This window comes from Mustelus asterias, unplaced genomic scaffold (genome assembly GCF_964213995.1).
Source record: "Mustelus asterias unplaced genomic scaffold, sMusAst1.hap1.1 HAP1_SCAFFOLD_538, whole genome shotgun sequence".
Classification (NCBI taxonomy): Eukaryota; Metazoa; Chordata; class Chondrichthyes; order Carcharhiniformes; family Triakidae; genus Mustelus; species Mustelus asterias.
The window spans coordinates 137,756-156,328 of NW_027590488.1; the positions used below are offsets into that span (position 1 = coordinate 137,756).

The 18,573-nt window shown below is 54.5% G+C and overlaps 1 protein-coding gene across 5 annotated transcripts in view; it reads left to right on the forward strand.

Annotated features, from left to right (window-relative positions):
- The window catches only part of adam15 (ADAM metallopeptidase domain 15), a 107,556-nt gene that overhangs the window by 12,695 nt on the left and 76,288 nt on the right, over positions 1-18,573 (forward strand). For all 5 annotated transcript variants that reach the window (XM_078204976.1, XM_078204980.1, XM_078204981.1 and 2 more), the window contains exons 2-4: positions 10,119-10,228; positions 12,992-13,068; positions 16,034-16,112. In XM_078204976.1, coding sequence (XP_078061102.1) covers positions 10,119-10,228; positions 12,992-13,068; positions 16,034-16,112 — 266 coding nt within the window. The remainder of the gene's footprint in view (positions 1-10,118; positions 10,229-12,991; positions 13,069-16,033; positions 16,113-18,573) is intronic.

Consider the following 18,573-nt stretch of genomic DNA (forward strand, 5'->3'; position numbering starts at 1 on the left):
CAGCTATGTAGATGCAGTGTGGTAGGGTTCGGGGCAGCTATGTAGATGCAGTGTTGTAGGGTTCGGGGCAGCTATGTAGATGCAGTGGTGCAGGGTTCGGGGGCCCAAGTGGCAGGGTTCAAGGGCAGCTATGTAGATGCAGTGTGTTGTAGGGTTCGGGGCAGCTATGTAGATGCAGTGTGTAGGGTTCGGGGCAGCTATGTAGATGCAGTGTGTAGGGTTGGGGCAGCTATGTAGATGCAGTGTGTAGGGTTCGGGGCAGCTATGTAGATGCAGTGTGTAGGGTTCGGGGCAGCTATGTAGATGCAGTGTGTAGGGTTCGGGGCAGCTATGTAGATGCAGTGTGTTGTAGGGTTCGGGGCAGCTATGTAGATGCAGTGTGTGTAGGGTTCGGGGCAGCTATGTAGATGCAGTGTGTAGGGTTCGGGGCAGCTATGTAGATGCAGTGTGTAGGGTTCGGGGCAGCTATGTAGATGCAGTGTGTAGGGTTCGGGGCAGCTATGTAGATGCAGTGTGTAGGGTTCGGGGCAGCTATGTAGATGCAGTGTGTGTAGGGTTCCTGTAGATGCAGTGTGTAGGGTCAGGGCAGCTATGTAGATGCAGTGTGTTGGGTTCGGGGCAGCTATGTAGATGCAGTGTGTAGGGTTCGGGGCAGCTATGTAGATGGCAGTGTGTTGTAGGGTTCGGGGCAGCTATGTAGATGCAGTGTGTAGGGTTCGGGGCAGCTATGTAGATGCAGTGTGTTGTAGGGTTCCGGGCAGCGATGTAGATGCAGTGTGTAGGGTTCGGGGCAGCTATGTAGATGCAGTGTGTTGTAGGGTTCGGGGCAGTTATGTAGATGCAGTGTGTAGGGTTCGGGGCAGCTATGTAGATGCAGTGTGTTGTAGGGTTCGGGGCAGTTATGTAGATGCAGTGTGTAGGGTTCGGGGCAGCTATGTAGATGCAGTGTGTGTAGGGTTCGGGGCAGCTATGTAGATGCAGTGTGTAGGGTTCGGGGCAGCTATGTAGATGCAGTGTGTTGTAGGGTTCGGGGCAGCTATGTAGATGCAGTGTGTAGGGTTTGGGGCAGCTATGTAGATGCAGTGTGTAGGGTTCGGGGCAGCTATGTAGATGCAGTGTGTAGGGTTCAGGGCAGCTATGTAGATGCAGTGTGTAGGGTTCAGGGCAGCTATGTAGATGCAGTGTGTAGGGTTCGGGGCAGCTATGTAGATGCAGTGTGTAGGGTTCAGGGCAGCTATGTAGATGCAGTGTGTAGGGTTCAGGGCAGCTATGTAGATGCAGTGTGTAGGGTTCGGGGCAGCTATGTAGATGCAGTGTGTAGGGTTCAGGGCAGCTATGTAGATGCAGTGTGTAGGGTTCGGGGCAGCTATGTAGATGCAGTGTGTAGGGTTCAGGGCAGCTATGTAGATGCAGTGTGTAGGGTTCAGGGCAGCTATGTAGATGCAGTGTGTAGGGTTCGGGGCAGCTATGTAGATGCAGTGTGTAGGGTTCGGGGCAGCTATGTAGATGCAGTGTGTAGGGTTCGGGGCAGCTATGTAGATGCAGTGTGTTGTAGGGTTCGGGGCAGCTATGTAGATGCAGTGTGTTGTAGGGTTCGGGGCAGCTATGTAGATGCAGTGTGTAGGGTTCGGGGCAGCTATGTAGATGCAGTGTGTAGGGTTCGGGGCAGCTATGTAGATGCAGTGTGTACGGTTCGGGGCAGCTATGTAGATGCAGTGTGTAGGGTTCGGGGCAGCTATGTAGATGCAGTGTGTAGGGTTCGGGGCAGCTATGTAGATGCAGTGTGTAGGGTTCGGGGCAGCTATGTAGATGCAGTGTGTAGGGTTCGGGGCCGCTATGTAGATGCAGTGCGTACGGTTCGGGGCAGTTATGTAGATGCAGTGTGTAGGGTTCGGGGCAGCTATGTAGATGCAGTGTGTAGGGTTCGGGGCAGCTATGTAGATGCAGTGTGTAGGGTTCAGGGCAGCTATGTAGATGCAGTGTGTTGTAGGGTTCAGGGCAGCTATGTAGATGCAGTGTGTTGTAGGATTCGGGGCAGCTATGTAGATGCAGTGTGTAGGGTTCAGGGCAGCTATGTAGATGCAGTGTGTAGGGTTCGGGGCAGCTATGTAGATGCAGTGTGTTGTAGGGTTCGGGGCAGCTATGTAGATGCAGTGTGTAGGGTTCGGGGCAGCTATGTAGATGCAGTGTGTAGGGTTCGGGGCAGCTATGTAGATGCAGTGTGTTGTAGGGTTCGGGGCAGCTATGTAGATGCAGTGTGTAGGGTTCGGGGCAGCTATGTAGATGCAGTGTGTAGGGTTCGGGGCAGCTATGTAGATGCAGTGTGTAGGGTTCGGGGCAGCTATGTAGATGCAGTGTGTAGGGTTCGGGGCAGCTATGTAGATGCAGTGTGTAGGGTTCGGGGCAGCTATGTCGATGCAGTGTGTAGGGTTCGGGGCAGCTATGTAGATGCAGTGTGTAGGGTTCGGGGCAGCTATGTAGATGCAGTGTGTAGGGTTCGGGGCAGCTATGTAGATGCAGTGTGTTGTAGGGTTCGGGGCAGCTATGTAGATGCAGTGTGTTGTAGGATTCGGGGCAGCTATGTAGATGCAGTGTGTAGGGTTCGGGGCAGCTATGTAGATGCAGTGCGTACGGTTCGGGGCAGTTATGTAGATGCAGTGTGTAGGGTTCGGGGCAGCTATGTAGATGCAGTGTGTAGGGTTCGGGGCAGCTATGTAGATGCAGTGTGTTGTAGGGTTCGGGGCAGCTCTGTAGATGCAGTGTGTAGGGTTCGGGGCAGCTCTGTAGATGCAGTGTGTAGGGTTCGGGGCAGCTATGTAGATGCAGTGTGTTGTAGGGTTCGGGGCAGCTATGTAGATGCAGTGTGTTGTAGGGTTCAGGGCAGCTATGTAGATGCAGTGTGTTGTAGGGTTCGGGGCAGCTATGTAGATGCAGTGTGTAGGGTTCGGGGCAGCTATGTAGATGCAGTGTGTTGTAGGGTTCGGGGCAGCTATGTAGATGCAGTGTGTAGGGTTCGGGGCAGCTATGTAGATGCAGTGTGTAGGGTTCGGGGCAGCTATGTAGATGCAGTGTGTTGTAGGGTTCAGGGCAGCTATGTAGATGCAGTGTGTTGTAGGGTTCGGGGCAGCTATGTAGATGCAGTGTGTAGGGTTCGGGGCAGCTATGTAGATGCAGTGTGTTGTAGGGTTCGGGGCAGCTATGTAGATGCAGTGTGTAGGGTTCGGGGCAGCTATGTAGATGCAGTGTGTAGGGTTCGGGGCAGCTATGTAGATGCAGTGTGTTGTAGGGTTCAGGGCAGCTATGTAGATGCAGTGTGTAGGGTTCGGGGCAGCTATGTAGATGCAGTGTGTAGGGTTCAGGGCAGCTATGTAGATGCAGTGTGTTGTAGGGTTCGGGGCAGCTATGTAGATGCAGTGTGTAGGGTTCAGGGCAGCTATGTAGATGCAGTGTGTTGTAGGGTTCGGGGCAGCTATGTAGATGCAGTGTGTAGGGTTCGGGGCAGCTCTGTAGATGCAGTGTGTAGGGTTCGGGGCAGCTATGTAGATGCAGTGTGTAGGGTTCGGGGCAGCTATGTAGATGCAGTGTGTAGGGTTCGGGGCAGCTATGTAGATGCAGTGTGTTGTAGGGTTCGGGGCAGCTATGTAGATGCAGTGTGTAGGGTTCGGGGCAGCTATGTAGATGCAGTGTGTAAGGTTCGGGGCAGCTCTGTAGATGCAGTGTGTAGGGTTCGGGGCAGGTATGTAGATGCAGTGTGTAGGGTTCGGGGCAGCTATGTAGATGCAGTGTGTTGTAGGGTTCGGGGCAGCTATGTAGATGCAGTGTGTAGGGTTCGGGGCAGCTATGTAGATGCAGTGTGTAGGGTTCGGGGCAGCTATGTAGATGCAGTGTGTAGGGTTCGGGGCAGCTATGTCGATGCAGTGTGTAGGGTTCGGGGCAGCTATGTAGATGCAGTGTGTTGTAGGGTTCGGGGCAGCTATGTAGATGCAGTGTGTAGGGTTCGGGGCAGCTATGTAGATGCAGTGTGTAGGGTTCGGGGCAAAATATGTAGATGCAGTGTGTAGGGTTCGGGGCAGCTATGTAGATGCAGTGTGTAGGGTTCGGGGCAGCTATGTAGATGCAGTGTGTAGGGTTCGGGGCAGCTATGTAGATGCAGTGTGTTGTAGGGTTCGGGGCAAAATATGTAGATGCAGTGTGTAGGGTTCCGGGCAGCTATGTAGATGCAGTGTGTAGGGTTCGGGGCAGCTATGTAGATGCAGTGTGTAGGGTTCGGGGCAGCTATGTCGATGCAGTGTGTAGGGTTCGGGGCAGCTATGTAGATGCAGTGTGTTGTAGGGTTCGGGGCAGCTATGTAGATGCAGTGTGTAGGGTTCGGGGCAGCTATGTAGATGCAGTGTGTAGGGTTCGGGGCAAAATATGTAGATGCAGTGTGTAGGGTTCGGGGCAGCTATGTAGATGCAGTGTGTAGGGTTCGGGGCAGCTATGTAGATGCAGTGTGTAGGGTTCGGGGCAGCTATGTAGATGCAGTGTGTTGTAGGGTTCGGGGCAGCTATGTAGATGCAGTGTGTAGGGTTCGGGGCAGCTATGTCGATGCAGTGTGTAGGGTTCAGGGCAGCTATGTAGATGCAGTGTGTAGGGTTCGGGGCAGCTATGTAGATGCAGTGTGTAGGGTTCGGGGCAGCTATGTAGATGCAGTGTGTAGGGTTCGGGGCAGCTATGTAGATGCAGTGTGTTGTAGGGTTCGGGGCAGCTATGTAGATGCAGTGTGTAGGGTTCGGGGCAGCTATGTAGATGCAGTGTGTTGTAGGGTTCGGGGCAGCTATGTAGATGCAGTGTGTTGTAGGGTTCGGGGCAGCTATGTAGATGCAGTGTGTAGGGTTCGGGGCAGCTATGTAGATGCAGTGTGTTGTAGGGTTCGGGGCAGCTATGTAGATGCAGTGTGTAGGGTTCGGGGCAGCTATGTAGATGCAGTGTGTAGGGTTCGGGGCAGCTATGTAGATGCAGTGTGTAGGGTTCGGGGCAGCTATGTAGATGCAGTGTGTTGTAGGGTTCAGGGCAGCTATGTAGATGCAGTGTGTAGGGTTCGGGGCAGCTATGTAGATGCAGTGTGTTGTAGGGTTCGGGGCAGCTATGTAGATGCAGTGTGTTGTAGGGTTCGGGGCAGCTATGTAGATGCAGTGTGTAGGGTTCGGGGCAGCTATGTAGATGCAGTGTGTAGGGTTCGGGGCAGCTATGTAGATGCAGTGTGTAGGGTTCGGGGCAGCTATGTAGATGCAGTGTGTTGTAGGGTTCGGGGCAGCTATGTAGATGCAGTGTGTTGTAGGGTTCGGGGCAGCTATGTAGATGCAGTGTGTAGGGTTCGGGGCAGCTATGTAGATGCAGTGTGTTGTAGGGTTCGGGGCAGCTATGTAGATGCAGTGTGTAGGGTTCGGGGCAGCTATGTAGATGCAGTGTGTTGTCGGGTTCGGGGCAGCTATGTAGATGCAGTGTGTTGTAGGGTTCAGGGCAGCTATGTAGATGCAGTGTGTAGGGTTCGGGGCAGCTATGTAGATGCAGTGTGTTGTAGGGTTCGGGGCAGCTATGTAGATGCAGTGTGTAGGGTTCGGGGCAGCTATGTCGATGCAGTGTGTAGGGTTCGGGGCAGCTATGTAGATGCAGTGTGTAGGGTTCGGGGCAGCTATGTAGATGCAGTGTGTTGTAGGGTTCGGGGCAGCTATGTAGATGCAGTGTGTAGGGTTCGGGGCAGCTATGTCGATGCAGTGTGTAGGGTTCAGGGCAGCTATGTAGATGCAGTGTGTAGGGTTCGGGGCAGCTATGTAGATGCAGTGTGTAGGGTTCGGGGCAGCTATGTAGATGCAGTGTGTAGGGTTCGGGGCAGCTATGTAGATGCAGTGTGTTGTAGGGTTCGGGGCAGCTATGTAGATGCAGTGTGTAGGGTTCGGGGCAGCTATGTAGATGCAGTGTGTTGTAGGGTTCGGGGCAGCTATGTAGATGCAGTGTGTTGTAGGGTTCGGGGCAGCTATGTAGATGCAGTGTGTTGTAGGGTTCGGGGCAGCTATGTAGATGCAGTGTGTAGGGTTCGGGGCAGCTATGTAGATGCAGTGTGTTGTAGGGTTCGGGGCAGCTATGTAGATGCAGTGTGTAGGGTTCGGGGCAGCTATGTAGATGCAGTGTGTAGGGTTCGGGGCAGCTATGTAGATGCAGTGTGTAGGGTTCGGGGCAGCTATGTAGATGCAGTGTGTTGTAGGGTTCAGGGCAGCTATGTAGATGCAGTGTGTAGGGTTCGGGGCAGCTATGTAGATGCAGTGTGTTGTAGGGTTCGGGGCAGCTATGTAGATGCAGTGTGTTGTAGGGTTCGGGGCAGCTATGTAGATGCAGTGTGTAGGGTTCGGGGCAGCTATGTAGATGCAGTGTGTAGGGTTCGGGGCAGCTATGTAGATGCAGTGTGTAGGGTTCGGGGCAGCTATGTAGATGCAGTGTGTTGTAGGGTTCGGGGCAGCTATGTAGATGCAGTGTGTTGTAGGGTTCGGGGCAGCTATGTAGATGCAGTGTGTAGGGTTCGGGGCAGCTATGTAGATGCAGTGTGTTGTAGGGTTCGGGGCAGCTATGTAGATGCAGTGTGTAGGGTTCGGGGCAGCTATGTAGATGCAGTGTGTTGTCGGGTTCGGGGCAGCTATGTAGATGCAGTGTGTTGTAGGGTTCAGGGCAGCTATGTAGATGCAGTGTGTTGTAGGGTTCAGGGCAGCTATGTAGATGCAGTGTGTAGGGTTCGGGGCAGCTATGTAGATGCAGTGTGTAGGGTTCGGGGCAGCTATGTAGATGCAGTGTGTAGGGTTCGGGGCAGCTATGTAGATGCAGTGTGTAGGGTTCGGGGCAGCTATGTAGATGCAGTGTGTAGGGTTCGGGGCAGCGATGTAGATGCAGTGTGTTGTAGGGTTCGGGGCAGCTATGTAGATGCAGTGTGTAGGGTTCGGGGCAGCTATGTAGATGCAGTGTGTTGTAGGGTTCAGGGCAGCTATGTAGATGCAGTGTGTTGTAGGGTTCGGGGCAGCTATGTAGATGCAGTGTGTAGGGTTCGGGGCAGCTATGTAGATGCAGTGTGTTGTAGGGTTCAGGGCAGCTATGTAGATGCAGTGTGTAGGGTTCGGGGCAGCTATGTAGATGCAGTGTGTTGTAGGGTTCGGGGCAGCTATGTAGATGCAGTGTGTAGGGTTCGGGGCAGCTATGTAGATGCAGTGTGTAGGGTTCGGGGCAGGTATGTAGATGCAGTGTGTAGGGTTCGGGGCAGTTATGTAGATGCAGTGTGTAGGGTTCGGGGCAGCTATGTAGATGCAGTGTGTTGTAGGGTTCGGGGCAGCTATGTAGATGCAGTGTGTAGGGTTCGGGGCAGCTATGTAGATGCAGTGTGTAGGGTTCGGGGCAGCTATGTAGATGCAGTGTGTAGGGTTCGGGGCAGCTATGTAGATGCAGTGTGTAGGGTTCGGGGCAGCTATGTAGATGCAGTGTGTAGGGTTCGGGGCAGCTATGTAGATGCAGTGTGTAGGGTTCGGGGCAGCTATGTAGATGCAGTGTGTTGTAGGGTTCGGGGCAGCTATGTAGATGCAGTGTGTTGTAGGGTTCGGGGCAGTTATGTAGATGCAGTGTGTTGTAGGGTTCGGGGCAGCTATGTAGATGCAGTGTGTAGGGTTCGGGGCAGCTATGTAGATGCAGTGTGTTGTAGGGTTCGGGGCAGCTCTGTAGATGCAGTGTGTAGGGTTCGGGGCAGCTATGTAGATGCAGTGTGTAGGGTTCGGGGCAGCTATGTAGATGCAGTGTGTAGGGTTCAGGGCAGCTATGTAGATGCAGTGTTGTAGGGTTCGGGGCAGCTATGTAGATGCAGTGTGTAGGGTTCGGGGCAGCTATGTAGATGCAGTGTGTAGGGTTCAGGGCAGCTATGTAGATGCAGTGTGTAGGGTTCGGGGCAGCTATGTAGATGCAGTGTGTAGGGTTCGGGGCAGCTATGTAGATGCAGTGTGTAGGGTTCAGGGCAGCTATGTAGATGCAGTGTGTAGGGTTCAGGGCAGCTATGTAGATGCAGTGTGTAGGGTGCGGGGCAGCTATGTAGGTGCAGTGTGTAGGGTTCGGGGCAGCTATGTAGATGCAGTGTGTAGGGTTCGGGGCAGCTATGTAGATGCAGTGTGTAGGGTGCGGGGCAGCTATGTAGATGCAGTGTGTAGGGTTCGGGGCAGCTATGTAGATGCAGTGTGTAGGGTTCGGGGCAGCTATGTAGATGCAGTGTGTAGGGTTCAGGGCAGCTATGTAGATGCAGTGTGTTGTAGGGTTCGGGGCAGCTATGTAGATGCAGTGTGTAGGGTTCGGGGCAGCTATGTAGATGCAGTGTGTTGTAGGGTTCGGGGCAGCTATGTAGATGCAGTGTGTAGGGTTCGGGGCAGCTATGTAGATGCAGTGTGTAGGGTTCAGGGCAGCTATGTAGATGCAGTGTGTTGTAGGGTTCGGGGCAGCTATGTAGATGCAGTGTGTAGGGTGCGGGGCAGCTATGTAGATGCAGTGTGTAGGGTGCGGGGCAGCTATGTAGATGCAGTGTGTAGGGTTCGGGGCAGCTATGTCGATGCAGTGTGTAGGGTTCGGGGCAGCTATGTAGATGCAGTGTGTAGGGTGCGGGGCAGCTATGTAGATGCAGTGTGTTGTAGGGTTCGGGGCAGCTATGTAGATGCAGTGTGTTGTAGGGTTCGGGGCAGCTATGTAGATGCAGTGTGTAGGGTTCAGGGCAGCTATGTAGATGCAGTGTGTAGGTTCAGGGCAGCTATGTAGATGCAGTGTGTAGGGTTCGGGGCAGCTATGTAGATGCAGTGTGTAGGTTCAGGGCAGCTATGTAGATGCAGTGTGTTGTAGGGTTCGGGGCAGCTATGTAGATGCAGTGTGTAGGGTTCGGGGCAGCTATGTAGATGCAGTGTGTAGGGTTCGGGGCAGCTATGTAGATGCAGTGTGTTGTAGGGTTCAGGGCAGCTATGTAGATGCAGTGTGTAGGGTTCGGGGCAGCTATGTAGATGCAGTGTGTAGGTTCAGGGCAGCTATGTAGATGCAGTGTGTTGTAGGGTTCGGGGCAGCTATGTAGATGCAGTGTGTAGGGTTCGGGGCAGCTATGTAGATGCAGTGTGTAGGGTTCGGGGCAGCTATGTAGATGCAGTGTGTTGTAGGGTTCGGGGCAGCTATGTAGATGCAGTGTGTAGGGTTCGGGGCAGCTATGTAGATGCAGTGTGTAGGGTTCGGGGCAGCTATGTAGATGCAGTGTGTAGGGTTCGGGGCAGCTATGTAGATGCAGTGTGTAGGGTTCGGGGCAGCTATGTAGATGCAGTGTGTAGGTTCAGGGCAGCTATGTAGATGCAGTGTGTTTTAGGGTTCGGGGCAGCCATGTAGATGCAGTGTGTAGGGTTCGGGGCAGCTATGTAGATGCAGTGTTTAGGGTTCGGGGCAGCTATGTAGATGCAGTGTGTAGGGTTCGGGGCAGCTATGTAGATGCAGTGTGTTGTAGGGTTCTGGGCAGCTATGTAAATGCAGTGTGTTGTAGCGTTCAGGGCAGCTATGTAGATGCAGTGTGTAGGGTACGGGGCAGCTATGTAGATGCAGTGTGTAGGGTTCTGGGCAGCTATGTAGATGCAGTGTGTTGTAGCGTTCAGGGCAGCTATGTAGATGCAGTGTGTAGGGTTCTGGGCAGCTATGTAGATGCAGTGTGTTGTAGCGTTCAGGGCAGCTATGTAGATGCAGTGTGTAGGGTTCAGGGCAGCTATGTAGATGCAGTGTGTAGGGTTCGGGGCAGCTATGTAGATGCAGTGTGTTGTAGGGTTCAGGGCAGCTATGTAGATGCAGTGTGTTGTAGGGTTCAGGGCAGCTATGTAGATGCAGTGTGTTGTAGGGTTCAGGGCAGCTATGTAGATGCAGTGTGTTGTAGGGTTCAGGGCAGCTATGTCGATGCAGTGTGTTGTCGGGTTCAGGGTTGTCACTGCTCCGCTGTCGCATGGCGTTGCTTGGTGGGGAACAGTCGCAGTGTGTGTGTCTGTGTGTGTCTGTGTCTGACCCCCTCTCGCTCTCACTCCCACCTCTGTCACTGTCTCTCCCCCCAGCACTGTACGAGAGCCAGACCGCGCAGAGAGCCAGACTGACCCCATACCAGGAGACCATTCCCACCGTCATTCTGCACGGTGAGAGACGCAGACTCGACCTCGCGTTCCAGGTGAGTGCGTGACCTTTCCCACGGTGCATTGTGGGAGGAAAGAGACGCGGGGAATTCCCTGCATTGCTGTGGCGCCCGCACTGCCTCCCACTGTCATTTCTGACTCTCTTGCTCATTCTCTCTTTGTCTCGCTCTCTCTGTCTCGCTCTCTTTTTCGGTCATTCTGTCTCAGACTCTCTGTCTCTCTCGCTGTCTCTCTCGCTCTCTCTGTCTTTCTCTCTCTCTGTCCCTGTCTCTCTCTGTCTCTCTATCTCTCTCACTGTCTCTCTCGCTCTGTAACCTACACATCTTTGGACACTAAGGGGCAATTTATCATGGCCAATCCACCTAACCCGCACATCTTTGGACTGTGGGAGGAAACCGGAGCACCTGGAGGAACCCACGCAGACACGGGGAGAACGTGCAAACTCTCCACAGACAGTGACCCCAAGCCGGGAATTGAACCCGCGTTGTGAGGCAGCAGTGCTAAGCACTGTGCCACCGTGCCGTCCATTGAAGGGCTATTGAGAAGGGGTGATGGGGGGAGAGACCGAGCGCGGGGAGAGGGATTGGGGGAGAGAGGGGGAAGGGAGAGTGGGCCTGATGCATCCTAGGAGCCCGTAGATGAGGGAATGGCCACCCTTCAGGGCTCCGGGCCTGTTGGGAGAAGGTCGATCTGGCCGAAGATCTATCCCAGTGCCTTTGATTTGCAGATTCAGGCTTGGAAAGGCCCCTGCGGCCTAGTATGAAAAGGCTGATTTGAAGCCTGAATTTCAGTCTCCCTGGGACGCCGCCCGCCAAGAATTCCTGGCTTTTCCCCTGACAGGAAGAAGGTGGGAATGCTGAACTTCCGGGTCAGGGGAAAGGAGTTTTTAACTGATCAGGGAGGAGAGTGTTTTCTCTTGTTTTGCTGATTAGCTGGGAGGAGGGAGGGGGACATACATTCGCTGCCAACCGCGTAGGGACAGTGACTCACTCCGTCTACACCTCCCCCACCCTTGGGTGAGGAATTTCCTTCTGCCCCTCCCCCACTGCTCCCATTAAACCACCCCCCCCCCCTCTCCCCGGCCGGTTTGGACACCCTGCAGGCACCTTTGTTGTTCCGCCATTCCTTGCTGTGCACCCACGCCATTTACCCTCCCAGCACCAACAGGGCGAACCCGCCCCAGGACAAAAGGCCAATCGCTAGACTGGGGACGGGATAGGCAAGGCGGGGGGGGGTGGGGGGGGGGGGGGGGGAGCGTCAGGAAGTGAGGGGCATTTCCGGAACGCTGACTATCTCTCCGCTCCCCACTCTCCGGCTCCCTCGTTCACTCATGTACGTCTCCCCTCCACCCCTCTCTCCCTTTCCCTCCCTCTGCCCACTTTCTCCCTTTGCAAGTACCTCTCCGCATTGCATCTAACTCCTGGGAGTGTTTGATGGGGACAGTGTAGAGGGAGCTTTACTCTGTATCTAACCCCGTGCTGCACCTGTCCTGGGAATGTTTGATGGGGGACAGTGTAGAGGGAGCTTTACTCTGTATCTAACCCCGTGCTGTCCCTGTCCTGGGAGTGTTTGATGGGGGACAGTGTAGAGGGAGCTTTACTCTGTATCTAACCCCGTGCTGTCCCTGTCCTGGGAGTGTTTCATGGGGGACAGTGTAGAGGGAGCTTTACTCTGTATCTAACCCCGTGCTGTACCTGTCCTGGGAGTGTTTGATGGGGGGACAGTGTAGAGGGAGCTTTACTCTGTATCTAACCCCGTGCTGTACCTGTCCTGGGAGTGTTTGATGGGGGGACAGTGTAGAGGGAGCTTTACTCTGTATCTAACCCCGTGCTGTACCTGTCCTGGGAGTGTTTGATGGGGGGACAGTGTAGAGGGAGCTTTACTCTGTATCTAACCCCGTGCTGTACCTGTCCTGGGAGTGTTTGATGGGGGACAGTGTAGAGGGAGCTTTACTCTGTATCTAATCCCATGCTGTACCTGTCCTGGGAGTGTTTGATGGGGACAGTGTAGAGGGAGCTTTACTCTGTATCTAACCCCGTGCTGTACCTGTCCTGGGAGTGTTTGATGGGGACAGTGTAGAGGGAGCTTTACTCTGTATCGAACCCCGTGCTGTCCCTGTCCTGGGAGTGTTTGATGGGGGAATGGTATAGAGGGAGTTTACTCTGTATCTAACCCCGTGCAGTACCTGTCCTGGGAGTGTTTGATGGGGGAACGGTATAGAGGGAGCTTCACTCTGTATCTAACCCCGTGCTGTCCCTGTCCTGGGAGTGTTTCATGGGGGACAGTGTAGAGGGAGCTTTACTCTGTATCTAACCCCGTGCTGTACCTGTCCTGGGAGTGTTTGATGGGGGACAGTGTAGAGGGAGCTTTACTCTGTATCTAACCCTGTGCTGTACCTGTCCTGGGAGTGTTTGATGGGGGACAGTGTAGAGGGAGCTTTACTCTGTATCTAACCCCGTGCTGTACCTGTCCTGGGAGTGTTTGATGGGGGACAGTGTAGAGGGAGCTTTACTCTGTATCTAACCCTGTGCTGTACCTGTCCTGGGAGTGTTTGATGGGGGACAGTGTAGAGGGAGCTTCACTCTGTATCTAACCCCGTGCTGTACCTGTCCTGGGAGTGTTTGATGGGGGACAGTGTAGAGGGAGCTTTACTCTGTATCTAACCCCGTGCTGTACCTGTCCTGGGAGTGTTTGATGGGGGACAGTGTAGAGAGAGCTTCTGTTGAGACTTGGGAGCAGTGTCTTTGTAGAGATTGATTGTTAGGCATTTGAGATAATTTACAACCCTTTTTTTCCAGGATGGGCCCTCGAGATACCTGCGATGTACGGTGTATATCGAAGGAAGGCCATTGATTTTGGACTTGGAGCAGAATGAGTACGTAATTATCTGTCGATTTTGCAGAGGAGCTGACTGACTCACATGTAGGCATTGAATCACACAGGAGAGGCCCTTCAGCCCATCGAGTCTGCACTGGTACAGAGAAACACCTGAACCCCAACCTAGCCCCGTTTCCCAGCACTTGGCCCATAGCCCTGCATGTTATAAGAACATAAGAAATAGGATCAGGAGTAGGCCATCTAGCCCCTCGAGCCTGCCCCGCCATTCAATAAGATCATGGCTGATCTGATAGTGGATCAGTTCCATAATCCCTAATTCCCTTACCGATCAGGAATCCATCTATCCGTGATTTAAACATATTCAACGAGGTAGCCTCCACCGCTTCAGCGGGCAGAGAATTCCAGAGATTCACCACCCTCTGAGAGAAGAAGTTCCTCCTCAACTCTGTCCTAAACTGACCCCCCTTTATTTTGAGGCTGTGCCCTCTAGTTCTAGCTTCCTTTCTAAGTGGAAAGAATCTCTCCACCTCTACCCTATCCAGCCCCTTCATTATCTTATAGGTCTCTATAAGATCCCCCCTCAGCCTTCTAAATTCCAACGAGTACAAACCCAATCTGCTCAGTCTCTCCTCATAATCAACACCCCTCATAAGAACATAAGAAATAGGAGCAGGAGTAGGCCATCTAGCCCCTCGAGCCTGCCCCGCCATTCAATAAGATCATGGCTGATCTGAAGCGAATCAGTTCCACTTACCCGCCTGCTCCCCATATCCCCTAATTCCCTTATCGATCAGAAAACTATCTACCCGTGATTTAAACATATTCAACGAGGAAGCCTCCACCACTTCAATGGGCAGAGAATTCCAGAGATTCACTACCCTCTGAGAGAAGAAGTTCCCCCTCAACTCTGTTCTGAACCGGCCCCCCCTTATTTTGAGGCTGTGCCCTCTAGTTCTAGCTTCCTTTCTAAGTGGAAAGAATCTCTCCACCTCTACCCTATCCAGCCCCTTCATTATCTTATATGCCTCTATAAGATCACCCCTCAGCCTTCTAAACTCCAACGAGTACAAACCTAATCTGCTCAGTCTCTCCTCATAATCAACACCCCTCATCTCTGGTATCAACCTGGTGAACGTTCTCTGCACTCCCTCCAAGGCCAATACACCCTCCCGCAAAAAAGGGGACCAATACTGCACACAGTATTCCAGCTGCGGCCTCACCAATGCCCTGTACAGATGCAGCAAGACATCTCTGCTTTTACATTCTATCCCCCTCGCGATATAGGCCAACATCCCATTTGCCTTCTTGATCACCTGTTGCACCTGCAGACTGGGTTTTTGCGTCTCATGCACAAGGACCCCCAGGTCCCTTTGCACAGTAGCATGTTGTAATTTTCTTCCATTTAAATAATAATCCAATTTGCTATTATTTCTTCCAAAGTGAATAACCTCGCATTTGCCAACGTTATACTCCATCTGCCAGATCCTCGCCCACTCACTCAGCCTGTCCAAATCTCTCTGCAGACCTTCCGCTTCCTCCACACAATTCACTTTCCCACTTATCTTCGTGTCGTCAGCAAACTTTGTTACCCTACACTCAGTCCCCTCCTCCAGATCGTCGATATAAATGGTAAATACTTGAGGCCCCAGCACCGATCCCTGCGGCACGCCACTAGTCACCATCTGCCAACCAGAAAAGCACCCATTTATTCCGACTCTCTGCTTCCTGTCGGAAAGCCAATCCCCAATCCACGCTAACACCCTACCCCCAACTCCGTGTGGCCCAATCTTCTTCAGCAACCTTTTGTGAGGCACCTTATCAAACGCCTTTTGGAAATCCAAAAACACCGCATCCACCGGTTCCCCTCCGTCAACCTTGCCAAGTGTTCATCCAGGTACTCCACCACGCTCCCCGGCAGCGCATTCCAGACCCTCACCACCCTCTGGGTAAAAACACTCTCCCTCACATGCCCCCCTTCTGATCCTTACCTTGAACCTCTGCCCCCCTTGTGACTGACCCTTCAACTTCATTACTCGGGGCACAGAGTACAAGGAAGTTTTGCTGAATTTATACCAGACATGAGTTAGATCTCTGCTGGATGACTGCGCACAGTTCTGGGTGCCGCACTATAAGACCATAGGATACAGGAGCAGAGTGGTAGGCACGGGGGCGCAGTGGTTAGCACTGCTGCCTCACAGCGTCAGGGACCCGGAGTCGAATCCCGGCTCGGGTCACTGTCTGTGTGGAGTCTGCACATTCTCCCCGTATCTGCGTGGGTTTCCTCCGGGTGCTCCGGTTTCCTCCCACAGTCCAAAGATGTGCAGGTTAGATGGATTGGCTGTGCTAAATTGCCCCTCAGCACTGATCCTCCCACAGTGCGGTGCTCCCTCAGCGCCGACCCTCCCACAGTGCGGCGCTCTCTCAGCACTGACCCTCCCACAGTGCGGCGCTCTCTCAGCACTGACCCTCCCACAGTGCAGCGCTCCCTCAGCACCGACCCTCCCACAGTGCGGCGCTCCCTCAGCACCGACCCTCCCACAGTGCGGCGCTCCCTCAGCACTGACCCTCCCACAGTGCGGCGCTCCCTCAGCACCGACCCTCCCACAGTGCGGCGCTCCCTCAGCACTGACCCTCCCACAGTGCGGCGCTCCCTCAACACTGACCCTCCCACAATGCGGCGCTCCCTCAGCACTGACCCTCCCACAGTGCGGCGCTCCCTCAGCACTGACTCTCCCACAGTGCGGCGCTCCTCCAGTGCTCTGCCACTCTCTGAGGGATAGTGAGCGGGCGAGGGGGATGAATATGGATGTCGTGTTGCCCAAGAGCTGTAGCTGCCCCGTTGTTTCTGACAATCTCTCAGGATGAGATCCACATCGATCTCCATCTTTCTGCGCCAGTCGTGAGAGTTGGGAACTCTTTGCGTCCGGAGGTCACTGTCCCCCGCTTGTGATGCTTCACTTAATATCCACTTAGCCCCCTCTCCCCTCCGTATTTTCCCTCAGGAACCTCCTCTCTGGTCATCACCACCTGATGTATTACCTTCCCAACGGGACCTTGGTGACGGATGAAGACAGCCACCCGGTAAGTAGGCCGCGCACCATTGGTCCAGTAGGGAGACTTGGAGAGCAAGATTCGGGGCAGGTGGGGAGGGGCGGAAGCCTCGTCACAAAGACTTTGCAAAGACCAGCGGACATTTTAGGGTTGAGTTGCGTTGAGTTGCGTTGCATCCTGGGGGTTGCCATTGACCAGAAACATTCCGACTCTCTCCCGGCATCTCCCCCTCATTCTCCCTTCCGGAAATCTCAAATCATTTGAAACTCCCTCTCGCCCCCATGTCCCCCCAATTCGCACCAAGACACCATTCACCCCTCCCAAACTCCCATCCTCACTTACCGATCTATCTAGTCCCTCCACCCCCTCTCTATCTCTGTAACCTCCTCCAGCCCCTACACCCCCTCCCTATCTGTAACCTCCTCCAGCCCCGATACCCCCTCCCTATCTCTGTAACCTCCTCCAGCCTTCGACACCATCTCCCATTCTCGTAACTTCCTCCAGCCCCGACACCCCTCCCTATCTCTGTAACCTCCTCCAGCCCCTACACCCCCTCCCTATCTCTGTAATCTCCTCCAGCCCCTACACCCCCTCCCTATCTCTATAACCTCCTCCAACCCCTACACCCCCTCCCTATCTCTGTAACCTCCTCCAGCCCCTACACCCCCTCCCTATCTCTGTAACCTCCCCCAGCCCCTGCACCCCCTCCCTATCTCTGTAACCTCCTCCAGCCCCTGCACCCCCTCCCTATCTCTGTAACCTCCTCCAGCCCCTACACCCCCTCTCTATCTCTGTAACCTCCTCCAGCCCCTACACCCCCTCCCTATCTGTAACCTCCTCCAGCCCCGATACCCCCTCTCTATCTCTGTAACCTCCTCCAGCCCCTACACCCCCTCTCTATCTCTGTAACCTCCTCCAGCCCCTACACCCCCTCCCTATCTGTAACCTCCTCCAGCCCCGACACCCCTCCCTATCTCTGTAACCTCCTCCAGCCTTCGACACCCTCTCCCCTTCTCGTAACCTCCTCCAGCCCCTACACCCCCTCCCTATCTGTAACCTCCTCCAGCCCCGATACCCCCTCCCTATCTCTGTAACCTCCTCCAGCCTTCGACACCCTCTCCCCTTCTCGTAACCTCCTCCAGTCCCGACACCCCTCCCTATCTCTGTAACCTCCTCCAGCCCCTACACCCCCTCCCTATCTCTGTAATCTCCTCCAGCCCCTACACCCCCTCCCTATCTCTGTAACCTCCTCCAACCCCTACACCCCCTCCCTATCTCTGTAACCTCCACCAGCCCCTACACCCCCTCCCTATCTCTGTAACCTCCCCCAGCCCCGACACTCCCTCCCTATCTCTGTAACCTCCTCCAGCCCCTACACCTCTTCCTATCTCTGTAACCTCCTCCAACCCCTACACCCCCTCCCTATCTCTGTAACCTCCTCCAGCCCCTACACCCCCTCCCTATCTCTGTAACCTCCCCCAGCCCCTGCACCCCCTCCCTATCTCTGTAACCTCCTCCAGCCCCTGCACCCCCTCCCTATCTCTGTAACCTCCTCCAGCCCCTACACCCCCTCTCTATCTCTGTAACCTCCTCCAGCCCCTACACCCCCTCCCTATCTCTGTAACCTCCTCCAGCCCCGATACCCCCTCTCTATCTCTGTAACCTCCTCCAGCCCCTACACCCCCTCTCTATCTCTGTAACCTCCTCCAGCCCCTACACCCCCTCCCTATCTGTAACCTCCTCCAGCCCCGATACCCCCTCCCTATCTCTGTAACCTCCTCCAGCCTTCGACACCCTCTCCCCTTCTCGTAACCTCCTCCAGCCCCGACACCCCTCCCTATCTCTGTAACCTCCTCCAGCCCCTACACCCCCTCTCTATCTCTGTAACCTCCTCCAGCCCCTACACCCCCTCCCTATCTGTAACCTCCTCCAGCCCCGATACCCCCTCCCTATCTCTGTAACCTCCTCCAGCCTTCGACACCCTCTCCCCTTCTCGTAACCTCCTCCAGTCCCGACACCCCTCCCTATCTCTGTAACCTCCTCCAGCCCCTACACCCCCTCCCTATCTCTGTAATCTCCTCCAGCCCCTACACCCCCTCCCTATCTCTGTAACCTCCTCCAACCCCTACACCCCCTCCCTATCTCTGTAACCTCCACCAGCCCCTACACCCCCTCCCTATCTCTGTAACCTCCCCCAGCCCCGACACTCCCTCCCTATCTCTGTAACCTCCTCCAGCCCCTACACCCCTTCCTATCTCTGTAACCTCCCCCAGCCCCTGCACCCCCTCCCTATCTCTGTAACCTCCTCCAGCCCCTACACCCCCCTCCCTATTTCTGTAACCTCCTCCAGCCCCTACACCCCTCCCTATCTCTGTAACCTCATCCAGTCCCTACACCCCCTCCCTATCTCTGTAACCTCCTCCAGTCCCTACACCCCCCTCCCTATCTCTGTAACCTCCTCCAGCCCCTACACCCCCTCCCTATCGCTGTA